Source organism: Telopea speciosissima, chromosome 7, assembly GCF_018873765.1.
Source record: "Telopea speciosissima isolate NSW1024214 ecotype Mountain lineage chromosome 7, Tspe_v1, whole genome shotgun sequence".
Taxonomy (NCBI): Eukaryota; Viridiplantae; Streptophyta; class Magnoliopsida; order Proteales; family Proteaceae; genus Telopea; species Telopea speciosissima.
The window spans coordinates 55,633,914-55,648,651 of NC_057922.1; the positions used below are offsets into that span (position 1 = coordinate 55,633,914).

Genomic DNA, 14,738 nt, shown 5'->3' on the forward strand with positions numbered 1-14,738 from the left:
TTCCCAAACAATTGATGTGCAATAGGGCAACTGCCCACTTTAGCTGAACTAGGAAAATTATCTCCTCCAGTTCCCTGCCCGGCCCAGTTCCCAGTTTTTCTAATAGGGGGGTGGTGGCCTCTACCCATGCAAAGTATTCGGACAGGGGTAGGGTGATCATTCCAACCCCCCTTGTTAGAGGAACTGGGGAACTGGGCCGAGCAGAGAACTAGAGTGGATAAAGATCCCTTTAACTGTGCCATTGCAACTCTTGATTCAATTAAACATTCATCTATCTCCTTTGTAGAGCATGTACTTACAATTAAAAAGTAAAAAAAAAAAAAATTGCAAAACAGAAACCTTTACATTCAGAGACCACACTATTCCATCCTTCCAAGGATTATGGCTTGCAAAACATGGAGAGGCAGAAACATTGGTACAGGGTTGTCATTGCGAATCTGAACAACTCTTGCACAACATATTCGCAACGTAACGTTCTTTTCCCCTTTTCATATTATGTGTATTATATCAAGTACACATTTCTGCATCCTTCTCCAGCTCACTTAGCAGTAGTTCCATCATCTTCTTATACATAGGCATAAAATGATCTTTTATCATAGTTTTTGAGAGTCTTATCTTACTGTACAGATCACGAGGAGTCTCATAGATGCCAACCTGGTCCCTGTCAGAGTCATCGTTACCTGAAGTAATGGCATCAGATGGTAGCAAGGAAACAATATGCATAATCCGACCAGGTGGGTAGAAGCAATGGGTTTCTGAACCATCTAACGATGTGCCGGGCGTGTTATCCACTGTATCAACCAATACCTTCTCCTCTTCAGTTATTTCTTTGGCAGCTGCTTCTTCTTCTTCCCGGATCTGATCATTGCCTTCAATCTCCTGTCTATTAAGCTCCTTCTCCAGCTCATACCAAAGCTCACCTTCAGTCATGTCTTCAACTGTGGATGCACTAATCACACGGTCCACGGGAATAAGTTCCTCCTCTTCCTCTGTCTCATCATGGCCCGAGCCACCCCTAGAGCAACAATCCAGCTTGTCCACCTCTCGGTCTCCCACGACCGCTTCGGTAATAAAAGATTCAGAAGTTCTTCTCGATATAGGAGAAGATTCTGATTCATCTCCTTCCTCTTTAGGGTTCAATGAAGGACCTACAGTACGTCGGCGTGCACCCATGCACGACCATGATGAAAGGGAGGAGCGGGTCCTGACAACAGCCTGAGCAACATTTTGTGCACGCTCCATCACAACCTAGATTGCACCAATCAGATATTACCAATTAGGAGATGCACAGTATAAAAATGAACGCAAATGAGTTCAGGAACAAAGGGAAAACAAACAATGAAAAATGAAAACACACAGACGTGTGTGTGTGTGAGAGAGAGAGAGAGAGAGAGAGCTACACTAGAGCCAATAGGATACAACTCAAAACATTGGAAGTTGCAATTTGGAACTGAAAATATATAGCACGGAGAAATAGATGCACAACTCCAAAAAACAAAAAAGTGAACAGGCATTACCGCTTCTGTATAATGTGCAGCAGCAAAGTTGTGCCAAATTCATGCTATTATGTCATCGAGAGGGTACAGGGGTGTACTGTACTGAACCAGCCAAGGTTGGCTGTTTGGCACTTATAGTCGGTGGCAGAACTTTGTGGCATGTTTTACATCCATCAGCCAGAATGCTACATCAACCCTCCATGCAGCACAAATCACATGGCCAATGAGCCACTCTGATCACTAGCTCAGATGCTTTTGAAACTACTGGTCAATGAGGTCAACTGGTTCTAGATCGATTGGATCAACTACAACTGGGATTTGATGAACATAAACTTGTCCAGGGTATGGAAGTGCTCAGCAGCAGGATATATTTCCTCTATCTCTAAAGAGTATCATCTAAAATATTGCAGCATTTCACATAACTCAAGCGTGAAAGAAATCTTTTACTTGCATAAACAGTGTCATTAATTGTTGAGCACCAAACCAAAGTTCCAGACAAAGGGATTATTAGATTTTACCTGTGTACCACTGGAAACAGGCCGGAGTAGTGCACCTGCATCTGCAACCCTTGCTCTTGCACTAGCTATAGATGGTAGATGAGATCCTAGAGCAGTTGCAGAGCGAAAAACAACATTTAGAAACCTTGTGTGTTCCACTTGATCGCGCAAATCACTTAGCCAAGATGATGCCGTAACCTGCATAGACAAATATAGTGTTCTTCAATAAAAATAAATATACACAAAAAAAAAAAAAAAAAAAAAAAAGATTCTGTCTGCAAAGAAGATGCATGGTACAAACTCTAATCATATTTAACCACATACTTATCAGCAGGTACAAACATTATAATTAGCATTTATTTACTCGAGGAAAAAGTTACAGCACCTCAGAACGAAGATCATCAATAGAAGCAGTCGAGAATGTGGGTACCAGATCAGAACCATTGATGACTGTAGTGATGAAATGCTTCCCAGACTCCGCCAACTCCCATGTCATACAGGCAGCTGCAAAGAACCAAATGTCGTGAGAACATGCAATATTACACCCTTTTTCGGTATAAGGTTCTAAATGCCTTATCAGACACTAATGAATCCGGAAGTACAAAACCAATCTCTTACAAACTAAGATAAAAGCAATCAAACAAGCACTAAATGTACAGCCCTGGCAATAGAAAGGGGAAATTACAAGTGAGCATAGTTGTCAAGGCGTCCTGACGGATCTGTAGGGACCTAGGCAACTGCTGCCATAGTGTAGGGCGCCTTGCACTGCTTTAATTGTATCAGACCAGTTTCTAACACTTATTTATGCCAAATATCATTTAAGTAAATATTTACATTCACTTAAGATATTATTCATAAATAAGCAAATACCTCCTATTTGAAAAATAGTTAAAAAATAAAATTCCAAAAGGATAAAAAGTCAACCCCCCCAATTCAAGAACAAAAACTGGTTTTTTGGCGGTAGGTGAAATTTTCAACTTTCTAAAACTGAGTTTTTTCTCAAACCTAAAAATTTCATAAATCTTAATATGGTAAAACATTGCTAAAAAGCCAAAGTGCAGTAAAATACTCATTTGTTTTGATATTAAAAATATTTTCATTCAGAGAGATTTTGACAGCATTCGCGTACACCAAATAAGGTTTGACCGGAACATAACTCCTTCAATATAAATCATATTTAAGCAATCTTGGATTTGTTGGAAAGCTGGTTTTGTGTTCTACTAATACAAAAAGTCTCATATAAAAATAAAATCATTTGATCAGTCAAACTTCTTAGAGAACAAAAACATTTCTCTAAATTGAGAGCAGTTTAATTACTATTGAATTATGTAACCCGAGAGGGTATTTTGGATATTTTTGGGTGTTTTTCCACATAGCCAATATAGTCAGCTATATGGGGGTTTAATTGTAATTCTGCCCTCTACTTGAAAGTTATAAATATATTGCTTGGTGATCACATTGATCGTTCAAGCCATTCCTAAATTTCTGTTTTATTAACATGGCATCAGAGCCAAAATTTTCTCTGATCTAAGTCTTCAAAACCCACCACCCTCCCATTGTTTTTTCATCCCTATCTCATTCCGTCGATCTTCTCTCTCCTTTTTCTTCTTGGTTCTCCTCCTTCACCTTAGGGCAGCACTAATGACGTGATCATATGATCTAGTTGCTGCCCTCAAACCTACCTCCTTTTTTCCATGACCTAAACTTTGCTTCTACTCGATAGGTGCCAGCCCCTTCTCTGCGGTATTGGAGTTCTCCAATTTTTTTGAAGATCTAGCACTACTTTTTTTCGGTTGATCTTCCCTTGTTGGAGCTTCATCTACAACCAAGGACAGCATCTATTCACCTCTACTGTTTTTTTGAAGACCCCTAGCCCCAATCGATCTCTCTTTCAGGGTTTTATAAAACCCTAACATATATCGATTTTTGGGTTAGGGCTGCTTGCTGTTGCTGCTTTTTTCAGAGGAGTCTACTACCAAGGGGGCCACTCGACCTTGATTTCAGCCTCTGGTTTTGAGTTTTTGGCCAGCATCAGGTTTCTTCAATTTTTTGAATCAATTTCTCTCTTCTATAGAGTCCAGGATTTTTTTCTCCTTGGCTGGCTCCATCAATCATTACTGCTTCAAGTGTTTGGTTGGCTGCAAGCATGACAGCCTCTGATTCTCTTCTTCTGCTACTTCTGGGATTGATGGACAGAACCGGACAGATTTTCTTCCCGTTACTGCTCCTATTAAGCTCGATGGCACTAATTATCTCATGTTGTCTTGGTCTACATATTTCACCATTGCTGGTCGAGGGCTAACTGGCCATATTCTTGGGACTAACACCATGCCAGCAGACCCTGGTTCTCTCCAAGACAGGTGGTTGTCTCATGATGCTATGGTCATGTCCTATTTGCTTCACTCTATGCAACCGGACCTCTCCAGCAATTACTTACTTTTGGAAACAGCTCATCAAATCCAGAGTGCTGCCAAGGAAACTTACGGGCAGGTCGGGAATGATGCCCATGTGTATGAGATTCGCAAGAAGGTTCATGGCACCACTCAGAAGGAGCTGTCCGTATCTCAGTACTATGCTGCCCTCAAAAGTTTATGGCAACAATTGGATCATTACTCCGATTTTCAGCCCTCTACTGCTTCTGATATTGCTACCTATCGCAAACATGTCGACAAAATCTGTGTATGACTTCTTGGCAGGTCTGAATGTCAAGTATAATCCTATTCGGGTGCAGGTTCTTAGCCGGTCTCCTTTTCCTACCCTAGAGCAGTCCTTTGCTTTGGTTCATACCGAGGAGACTCATCAGGCTGCTATGTTGACTTCTTCAACTGTTGAGCGATCTGCCCTGCAAGCTGCTTCCAGCCCTTCTTCTCTTACCATTACTGATGGTGGTAATGCTGCCTTAAAAGAGCCTGTCAAGTGTGAACACTGCAACAAACCCTATCACATTAAGGCTCAATGCTGGTACTACATGGGAAGCCTGCTGATTTTGAGACTAAGCGTGGTCATGGGAAGCCCAAATCCAAGGCTCATCATACTGAAGCTACTGTTGCTACTACTGTTGCCCCTTCTATAGACATTGGTCTTACTCCAGATGAACTTCTAGCTTTCCGTCGCATGCTCCAAGCCTCTTCCGCTGCCTCTACTACTGCATTTGCACCTACTGCCCATTCTAGTTCTCACTTTGCTTCAGGTATTCCAGTCAGTAGTCATTATGCATCGGCTGTCTCCAGTCCCTGGATTATTGACTCCGGTGCTACTAACCACATGGGGTCAACCTTTAACAAGGAGGATGATATAGAAGATGATGTTTCCACAGAATTAAAGTAGGATGGATGAAGTGGAGAGGTGCATCGGAAGTGTTATGTGAAAAATGTATGCTTGTTAAACTTAAGGGGAAATTCTACATGACAATAATAAGACCAGCTATGACATATGGAGCGGACTGTTGGGCTGTTAAGAAGAGTAACATAGATAAGATGAGTGTAGCGGTGATGAGGATGTAGAGGAGGATGTGCGGCAAGACCAAGAGAGATAAAATAAGAAATGATTCTATTAGAACAGAATTGGGTGTTGCACCAATCCAGGACAAACTCTGTGAGAGCCGCTTGAGGTGGTATGGTCATGTACAACAGAGACCCATGGATTCACCAGTAAGAAGGAGTGACCAGATTCAGTTTGACAGAACTAAAAGAGGTAGGAGCATGCCTAAAAAGACTATTGGAGAAGTGGTACGAAAGGATATGCATCTGGTAGGGCTCAATCCTACTATGACCGTAGATAGAGTTGTTTGGAGGACAAGGACCCGTGTAGGAGGTTGTTTTTGGGATGCTGCTTTGACTTCTTCCTTTACCTTTTTTTCCTTTTTACCTCCTTTTACTCATTTTTATTTCTTTTTTACTTCTCTTTTTCCTACTATTGTTTAGGGATAAAGTTATGGTTGTTGCTGTTGTTGTTGCTACTGACCACATGAATGGTTCCACTCATATTTTGCACCAGTATTTTCCCTCTTCTACGCAAAACACTGTTTTTGTAATCAGACTTAAGTAGTTATTCGTTTCTATTGTAATTAGCCTTACTTAGTTGGTTATTGATTAATTTTAAGGAAATAGAGAGTCACAATAGACTATCTACTCCATCGCATTCCAGCTCACAGTCTTGGCTCATCTCTCTCTTCTCTTCAGTTCATCTTCTTCTTCTCTTCACTGCTGTTTCTTTAAGCTTTGATATACTTACAAGAGCCAGGAGCCACCAATGAAATGGACACTGAAATGGATGAGAGGGGACACTTAGAAAAAAGAAATGAGAATGGAAGCAATTGATGGAAAATTGGGGGCAGCCCAATTGATGAACAAATAAAAAAGGGCATACCCAGTGCACGAGACTCCCGCCACTGCGGGGTTTGGGGAGGATCATATTGTACGCAGCCTTACCCTTGCTTTTGCAAAGAGGCTGTTTCTAGAATAGGTGAACAAATACAGGAAGGAATAAACTGAGATAGTTCACCCATGTGCTAAGACTAATGATGGCACCAAAAAGAGAACATATGCAAACTAATACTTTTAAGGTTCCATTTGTTTTAATGGAAAATACTTGCAGGAGAAACAACTCTTATCCATTATTTCTTTATTATTTTATCCTTTTCCTATATTGTACATCACAAGGAAGAATATTTGCAGAAGGGATTCCAAAGGAAAAGTTTCAGCCATAAAATGGGGATGGGATGGGTGCCACAGGCTTGAATGCATAATTGACCAAGATATAATTTTATGCCTATCTTTATTCTTGTACAACTTTTTGTTTCTGCAACAAATTCTTTGTTGAAAGTACTAACTAAAAGCCTAAAAGGAAAACAATGGCCCTAGAAAGACTGGAATAATGGATTAATCTATTCTGAAACCCAGAAACGGAGAAACGTGGGATGAGTTTTGGAAGATGATGGAAGAGTTGTTGAACATCTAGGCCAGAATAAAGAATTACGATTAAGCAAGGAATACATTTATGCCTGCAAAGAGGAAGGACACTAGACCATATCACCATATGCATCAATCCAAGTACAACATTTGAAGAATATAAATCAAACGTAGAAAACAACAGGATAAGTTGACTACTTCATCAACATTCATACAAAATGCATCACATTATTAATATGATACTTGCCTGGAGCAAATGCTATACAAGTGGTTGAAGAGAACTCTTTATGTTCTCGAAGAATATATGTTAAGAGAGCAGCAGTACCACCACCCAGTGAATGCCCAACAATCTGCAGAGAAGATAAGAGAACACTAGTTATCAGTTCTTCAGTACTGAAGGACACAAGCAAAGAACCTTCAAATTGTGTATAGAAGAAGCTCTTGATAAAGCTGGGGCCAACTTTTATTTTGGCACAATATGATAATGCTCCAAGCTTCTAGGAGGCACCCACTCAACATCAAAAGAAAAAAGATGTAAGAATGTTTCCAAATCAAATCTGAGAACTACCAATTCTTCTTTTCTCTCTTTTTGTGTTAAACTTATTTTTATACAATTTAATTTTTACTGGTTAATCCACACGTCTGTAGCTGTCAGCAAGCTACCCAGTTAAATGGTTTATATATTCAGGCTTGGAATCAGCCTGAACTGTTCAGTCTCCCATTCAAGGGTCAATAAGTACAACCTTCCAGGCCAAGTAGCCAAATTTGAATTTTAATACATTGGTTCTATCATGCACCCTTTTTTCCTCCTTATATTGGATATGTTTTCCCATGCTTACTCTTCATCTCCTAAGTGCTTCATTAATTTTCAAAAATGTTCTCCACTTCTACTTTTATACAGTTCAATTTATCCTTTCCTATTAAGCACTCAGTTTCTTTAGTCAACATTGTCTTATCTCTCATGGCGCATGCAGAGTAACTGAACTAGACGGCAATAAAAAATGCCAAAATTTTGAAACCTGATATATAAGTTTCATATCCATGAAAAAGCCAAATAAACAACATCAAGAAAAGCATCACTTATTTTTGTAAACAAATCAAACCTATGGAACCCCAAAAGTAACACTACCAAAAGTTTTCTTTTCCATTTTAGGCCCTAAAAGCTGCTAAGAATTACGTCTGAACCCATAATTAAGAAAGAAATGGCACAGGAACTCAACTAAACAACATCAAGAAACGCATCACTTATTTTTGTAAACAAATCACCTATGGAACCCCAAAAGCCAACTAAACAACATCAAGAAAGCATGGATATGAAATACAAGTTTCATATCCATGAAAAAACCAGCTAAACAAGCATCACTTATTTTTGTAAACAAATCAAACCCATGGAACCCCAAAAGTAACACTACCAAAAGTTTTCTTTTTTCCATTTTAAGACCTAAAAGCTGCTAAGAAATACATCTGAACTCATAATTAAAAAAGAAAGGGCACAGGAACTCCTCTAAGTGCTTTCACGAAATAAGAGACGAACCAGCAAAATACAAGTATTACAGCTAAGTTAATTGGTAGATGTGTGTGCACCTTGACATTGTAGTCAGGACATTGGGCAAGTGCCTTTAGAAGGCAAGGAGTACTATGCTTCGCAATCCAACGAGCTGCAGCAACCATCCCACAGTGTGCGTATCCTAAAACCAAGTTACTGACACCACCTTCATGTAAAACTGAATGATGGAAAGGAACCACTGCCCCAGTTGCTGCTGTTAGTGTGTCCTTAATGCTATGAGTCCCACGAATCAACAGAAGGAAGCATTTTGAACTTCTATCACATATGATTGTGAAAGCAGGCCTCAGAAGCTGCCAAAAAAAATAAAACAGAAATTAGAACAGTTTAAGATATAATTTAATTACCAGAAAAGGCAATTTTTTAGATTTTTTACTTCACAAATAATGCCAAGAATATGAGAAATCCCACGTTAGTTCCACCGGAAGTTAAAAATGAACTCATTAATGGCATTTCCAGTAGTAACATACCCCTGCCTTAGGCTCTTGAAGAAGCACATCTTCTTTCGAGTAACCAGCAGATTCCAAAAACACTGGAAATGGCTTTTTCGAGAAAAGCATGCAAAGGGTCAACAACCTCAGATGATAAGTCAGCTCAGCTCTAATTTCAGGACCTTTAAGTTGTACACAATCATTTCCAGCATAAACACTAGCAACTTGTACATTACCCTGCAACAATAAACAACATTAACCATCTCCTCAATCTGCATATGTAAACCTAAAGTCTAGACAAATCATTATCTAGAATGCCCATTGTGGAGCTTCTTAACTGACCTACACTGCCCACAGATGATTTCACAAAACCAGTAGAGGCCCATAAATTTCCTGACAGAAGGGACTGCAAAAGTTTATTCAGGTTTGAAACAAACAATCAAAAAAAAAAGAGCGTCCTAGTGCACAAGGCTCCCACAACTGCAGGGTCTGGGAGGGGCAAATGTACGCAGCCTTAACCCCCTGCTTCGCAGGAGAGGCTGTTTCCAATTAAAACAAACAATATGTTATACAGTCAGCTTCTGAGAGGTATAACTTTGGCAATCATTTCCTCCCTTTTCCCCAAGAAGTAACACAGATTGGTGTACAAGACGAATCATACTGAAATTACATCTGTCTCCTATAACAAGTGTATGCTAAATACAAGTATCGTCCCACAAGATTCTTTCAAACTCCTTCCAGAACATCCATGAGTTCTGTTAAGACCTGAGATCAACAAGACATATCACATCAAGGCATACACCAGGGACCAACTTACACCTTCATTCAAATTCTTTTTTATTCCATTCTTTCCAGACACCAAAACAACAGAAAAAGGAGCCACACTCCATAGCATTTCACTGCAAGGTCCATAAAGAATATTACAGCCAACCAACAAATTGCATTCTCAGCATCACAAGGCATAACCCATTCTACCAGAATATGTTCAGTTTTTATGATTTTTATTAATTGATCTTTCTGAGTCCTAATTTCAAATTCCATCAAAGAGGCCTCAAAGGCAGCTAAAAGATAAGTTGAGAGACTAGTGAAACTATTTTCAGTCATTAGATATGTTTAAGACCTTTAAAAGGAAGTTCATGCATCTTATATTTATAAAGTTATAAAATTCTAATTTTTTAACCTCACAAGAATTTTCTATTTAGGCATTCTAATTGGGGTGGGGGGGTTGTTTCTTAGTTTTCTGTTGTCTAATAAACTTGAAGTATTTTGGCTTCTCATTCCTATTTGAAGACGTAGCATTGTTTAGGTTAGTATCCCCGATGAGCTTTTCTGAGCCTTTCAGCCCTAAGAGTATTAAAGCAACATGTCATGACTAAGGGCGTACCCAGTGCATGAGGCTCCTGCCACTGCAGGGTCTAGGGAGGGTCATAATGTACGCAGCCTTACCCCTACTTTCACGGAGAGACTGTTTCTAGACTTGAACTCGTGACCACTTGGTCACAATGGAGCAACCTCATTGTTTCACCAAGGCCCGCCCTCAACACGCCATGACTAATTCCACATAGATGACAAGGCTACATTAGAAGTTTGGCATGAAGCTTTCAGCCACTTTCTGCAGTTATTTTCTTTAACTATGTAGAATATTAATTCAAGACAAGATGCAAGCCACTACTTAATTGTTTGTTCACGTTCTTTTTTTTCCCTAGTGAAAAAATTGGCATCTCAATATCAGATGTCCTATAATCATCATGTAAAAGTGATGAAACTTTATCGAGTTTAACATCGAATGTCATCATTATAGCTCTTAAATTGAAGATTTCCGCATCTTCTCAAGGTTGACTTAGTCAGTCAAAAACACACAGTGAATGAACCGTTAGGCATCAAGTGTCAACACTACATATTAAAGCAAAGCTCCACCACTCAAGGTAGAGGTAAAAGGAATCAATAACCTCATGTATTTCCAAAGGTATATGAAATATATTATGCGCGATAGCTGTCAAAGTTCAACAAAACCGAAGCCAGAGAAGAAGAAATGCACAAATCCGTTCAAAGACGGGCACAATCCTAGGCTGCTATCAAATAAACGTAAAGGGTAAAAGGGAGCATGATCACAACATACCTGACGTCGAATAAGATAATTGATGCCGAAGGCCAAGTCCCCAATAGGCCATTTACCTAGGGTTTCCGAATACGTAAACCTAAGCGTCTCCGACAACGTAGTTATAGCTTCGAACCAGGTGGCCGGTGCCTGCGCAGGTCGACGTGGAATTCTCCTCCTTCCTGAACGAGATTTCGAGAAGTCTCCACTGCGATCATCTTCACCATCCTTGGCAGACAATCTTCGATTCAACACGTAATACAGAAGCATCGCCGCACCAGCGGCTGTAGCCATTGTCCCCGTAGCCATTAGCTTCAGGAATCCACAACCGCGAACGAATTCTCCAGGAAATCCCCCTAAAATCAGCGATCTTGTGATGGAAGATCATTGACAAGTCGATACAAAAAATAAATTTACTCTTTTGCAATCAAAGATGGAGAAAAGAATTAGATGTTTCCACATAAAGAATTGAAGCTGAGATCCGAGAAAATAAATCAGCTCTCGAGTTTTGGCAGAGAAAAAATTGCAGCTGAAGGCAGGGATTTTGCGTTTTGGCCTTTGTGGTCTGGAGATTTTTTGGAGTGAGACCGAGAGCTGACACGGTAACAGAAATAAACTTTATCTCCTCTTACTGCATATTGAATTCATAAAATCCAAGGAGACTATTAGAGTACCCCTTGAAGGGATAGTTATGTTAGGGACATACTTGTAATTTCATACATCAGGAAGAGTGGAAGTTTAGCACCCTGGTCGGGGAATATACTCAACGGAACAGGGGATCGGGAAGCCCGGAAATAAAGAAGTACACTCTATAATTGCCACGTGGCATTTTAAGTAAGATGGAGTTGTGTGTATAGGTGGATTTGAAGGTTCTATAATACTTTGTTTAGGGTATTAAGATAAAGATAAAAGGGAAAGACACGATACGCAAAGCATTAACTTTTGAGTAGAATGAATGTTTTGAGTGGATTCTTACCCGAAAAAACAAACATAAAAATGTTTTGAATGGATAAAAATCCTCTTCAATTCTTTAATTGTCTAGTGCAGTGTAATTTGAGGATTGGGAGAATGACATGTGGCATTTGATGATCGTGCGACTGATGTTAAAGAGACCCACCAACTTCAAGTGGTATTATTTACCCAAAAAAAAAAAAAAATTCAAGTGGTATCCAAAAAATCAAGATGCAATATTGGTACTACTTCAAGTTAATGGGTCTCTTTAACATTAGTCGCACGATCAGCATGTGCCATATGTTGTTCTCTCAACCTCAAACTGCACTGCATTGGGGGATTAGAGAATTGAAGAGGATTCTTATCAGTTTTGAGTATATAACGAGTGTCGTGAATTGACATCAATAATGATACGTATTAGTAATTTACTATCACCGGTGATATCGACACCATGACAATGGTATCGGTACAGTCGTACATAAGGGGTAAAATGGTCTAAAAGCTAAGATATTGGTAATTTGAGGGGTAAAACAGTCTGATCCAGTATGATATGGCTGATCTGTAGCAATACCGATCAAGACTGATACGGATAATCATTTCGGTAATAGTATTGGTCTTAGCTGATACCGATATAGATTAGCCTTTATCGGCCTAGATCGGACAATTTTACCCACTTTTGGAGATTTTTTTTTTTAGATAATTGTTGCCCTTGGTCCGTACAGTTACGGCTGATCCGATTCCAATTACTTAAACCATAGTGAGTGGTGCCACGATTATAGGTATTAGTATCGTAACCGTATCGATCACTACCAATATCGATATCAATACAAATTGAGATGTCTCAAGTCTCAATATTAATTCATTTCGAGCCCCCCTCCCCTCAAAAAAAAAAAAAAAAAAAAATTGGCTTATATGTACAATCCATATTGTTACTATATCAAAATCGGATATCAATGATACTAATACATATCAGCGGATGAGCCAATATAATACCAATACCTAGAACCATTAGCTACTAATGTACAAGTACGAGATATTACGATTAATTAATCAAGGAAGACCAAATACTAAAAATTATTGGTGGGGACCTGGGCCGATACAGGTCCACTACCCAATCAAAAATTAATTATTTTTTTATAAGTAAAAATTAATTAATTAGTTATTACTTTCTCTAATAAATTCAGGTCCACAATGCAACGGTTAGGCTTCCTTAATCTTCATTAAAGGTGAAGGCCAAATTTGTTATGATTTCTATTTAAATTTCGGTTTGATTTTATGAAGTAGTCAACAAATAGATTTTTGTCAATAAATTGATATTGGTTTAATATTTAATTGTATCAATCTGAAATATTTCAAAAATAAGAAATTCATTTGGTAATTTAATTTTTGAGAATAAATTCTCTACATTTCTTTGGGAAAGGGTGGTGGTCACAGTGGCGGTGGTGGCATGGTGGCAGGGGCATGGTGGTGGTGAGACCATGAAGAAGAAGAAGAAGAAGGGTGGTGTTTTTATTTTTACCATGAAATTGCTTTGCATTGTTCATTGAAGAGCAAGAATGAAATCAATTTTAATTTCAAAATTGAAATAGTTTCTCAACTATTTCAAAATTTTCTATTTCATTTGATTTCTATTTCACTGAAATAAGGTGCAAAAATCAAACCAAATAATTTTTGAAATATAAATCACCCATGAAATTGAAATAGAAATCAAATTAGACAAAAATTCTCTCTCTCTCCCTCTCTCTCTCTCTCCCCTTTTTGCGTGTTTGTTGTACATCATGCACCGAAGGGAGAGTCCAGCCCCCATCCTACAATGCAGTTGGTTATTCCTATCATGGATTTAGTTAATAGCATGACAATATCTATGGTATTGGATAAACCGATATCGATTCTAGAATCCATATCAAAACATCATTTTTCATTAAAAAAAAAATATCACATTTGTAGCACATTGGTTGATATGTATTGGTCACGTATTGATATTAATCATGGCCAATACTGATACGAATCAGCTGATACAACCGATCTAATACTGATTCCTAAAATTGTGATTCCTATTGCTATCAATGCTATTTGTATCATGTGATGATGGTCAGATAATCATTTTAGGAAGAGATTGAAGATTTGGGGGTGTGGTTCAACTTCAATCATGATTTGTTGATATCTTAGGAGTTGTAGAGGAATAGTTTCACATAAGTTATTTATGGGATTTTGGATGTGTCTTCATATACTTTTAAATTATCTCCACCTAATGCATCAACTAGTATTTTGTGAATTTTTCCACCTTATTTAATATGGTATCATAATCAGTTCCATTTTCCTCCTCAAGATATATATCACGTGTATGCCAAAACTAAGATGTGTCTTAATATAGCGCCATTAAGCCTAATTAATACCCATCCCCAACTTATATGTGGTTTAGGTATTAGGATCAGATCGACTGCACCTAATCGATACCGTATCAATGGTATCAGCACATGGGAGGGCAAAAATGGTCCAAAAAACTTGTATTGAAGGGCAAATGGTCCGATCTGACCCGATACAGCCGATCTGTATCGATATCCTAGTAAGTATCAGCGGCGACCAATATTTGTGTCGATACTATGCACTAAAACCCTAAACCCATCCAACCCACTTAATAGTCCAACCATGATCTTGCAAGAATCACATCCTCACGCACAAGCATCACCTTGGATGGGATTTCCACCTTTCCATAAAAGCAGTGCGATACTTTTGTATAACCACGCAACCAGGTAACATTCTTTTCCCACTCCTTGGTCCCTAATCCCTA

At 38.8% G+C, this 14,738-nt stretch overlaps 1 protein-coding gene across 1 annotated transcript; it reads right to left on the bottom strand.

Moving 5' to 3' along the window:
- Positions 1–501: 501 nt before the first annotated feature.
- Positions 502–11,513, bottom strand: LOC122667845. The gene is made up of 7 exons (XM_043864292.1): positions 11,018–11,513; positions 8,938–9,135; positions 8,488–8,760; positions 7,151–7,253; positions 2,379–2,497; positions 2,015–2,191; positions 502–1,248 (listed from the first exon to the last, which is right to left on the bottom strand). Exons 1-7 carry the CDS (start codon positions 11,303–11,305, stop codon positions 508–510), a joined length of 1,899 nt encoding a protein of 632 aa, XP_043720227.1. The 5' UTR covers positions 11,306–11,513; the 3' UTR covers positions 502–507.
- Between the last annotated feature and the right edge of the window lie 3,225 nt (positions 11,514–14,738).

Bases quoted from the DNA above. Each gene is read 5' to 3' on its own strand.
- LOC122667845 (XM_043864292.1), bottom strand. From the start codon at position 11,305: ATGGCTACGGGGACAATGGCTACAGCCGCTGGTGCGGCGATGCTTCTG. The intron at 8,761-8,937 runs GTATGTTACTAC...TTTTTTTGGCAG, and splicing joins TTCAAGAGCCTAAGGCAGGG to CTTCTGAGGCCTGCTTTCAC. The intron at 7,254-8,487 runs GTGCACACACAT...TCTTCTCTGCAG, and splicing joins GTCCTGACTACAATGTCAAG to ATTGTTGGGCATTCACTGGG.